This window comes from Buceros rhinoceros, unplaced genomic scaffold (assembly GCF_000710305.1).
Source record: "Buceros rhinoceros silvestris isolate BGI_N320 unplaced genomic scaffold, ASM71030v1 scaffold34750, whole genome shotgun sequence".
NCBI lineage: Eukaryota > Metazoa > Chordata > Aves > Bucerotiformes > Bucerotidae > Buceros > Buceros rhinoceros.
This window is the reverse complement of record NW_010390722.1, coordinates 3,434-3,852: the sequence shown is the minus strand read 5'-3', so window position 1 is coordinate 3,852 and position 419 is coordinate 3,434. Positions and strand designations below refer to the sequence as shown.

Genomic DNA, 419 nt, shown 5'->3' with positions numbered 1-419 from the left:
CGAGGCCGAGGTGTGAAGGGCACCCCCCGGCGCCAGCCCCCCCTGCGCTCCCCAAGCCACGCACGGGTCAAAAACGAGGCGGGTGATGTACTCCTTGGGCATGCGGGGCAGCTGGTGCGAGAAGACGTTCTGCAAGCCCACCAGCCACATCAGGATCTTCTTGTTGGACTTCTGCGAGAGCGAGTTGCCGATGACGTGGAACTCGATGATGCCGCGGCGCTCCTCCAGCCTGGCCGTCTCATCCCGCGCCGCGTTTGCTGACAGCAGGCTGGTCTGGGGGTGTGGGGGGTTTCAGTGGCCCCAGCACACCCCCCTCAGGGGGAAGCCCAGTTTGGGCAAGCAGCTCTGCAGGCCCTGCAGAGCACCCAGCGCTGCCTCAGTGCCCCTGACCCCGTACCTCGGGGCCGAGCATGGCAGCG

General features: G+C 67.3%; 1 protein-coding gene across 1 annotated transcript in view; it reads right to left on the bottom strand.

The window, feature by feature from the left end:
- KAT2A (K(lysine) acetyltransferase 2A) overlaps positions 1 to 419 on the bottom strand; it is a gene marked incomplete at its 5' end in the record, with an annotated part of 5,781 nt that overhangs the window by 2,598 nt on the left and 2,764 nt on the right. Inside the window, 2 exons of the mRNA XM_010138878.1 lie at positions 65 to 273; positions 398 to 419. Coding sequence (XP_010137180.1) covers positions 65 to 273; positions 398 to 419 — 231 coding nt within the window. The remainder of the gene's footprint in view (positions 1 to 64; positions 274 to 397) is intronic.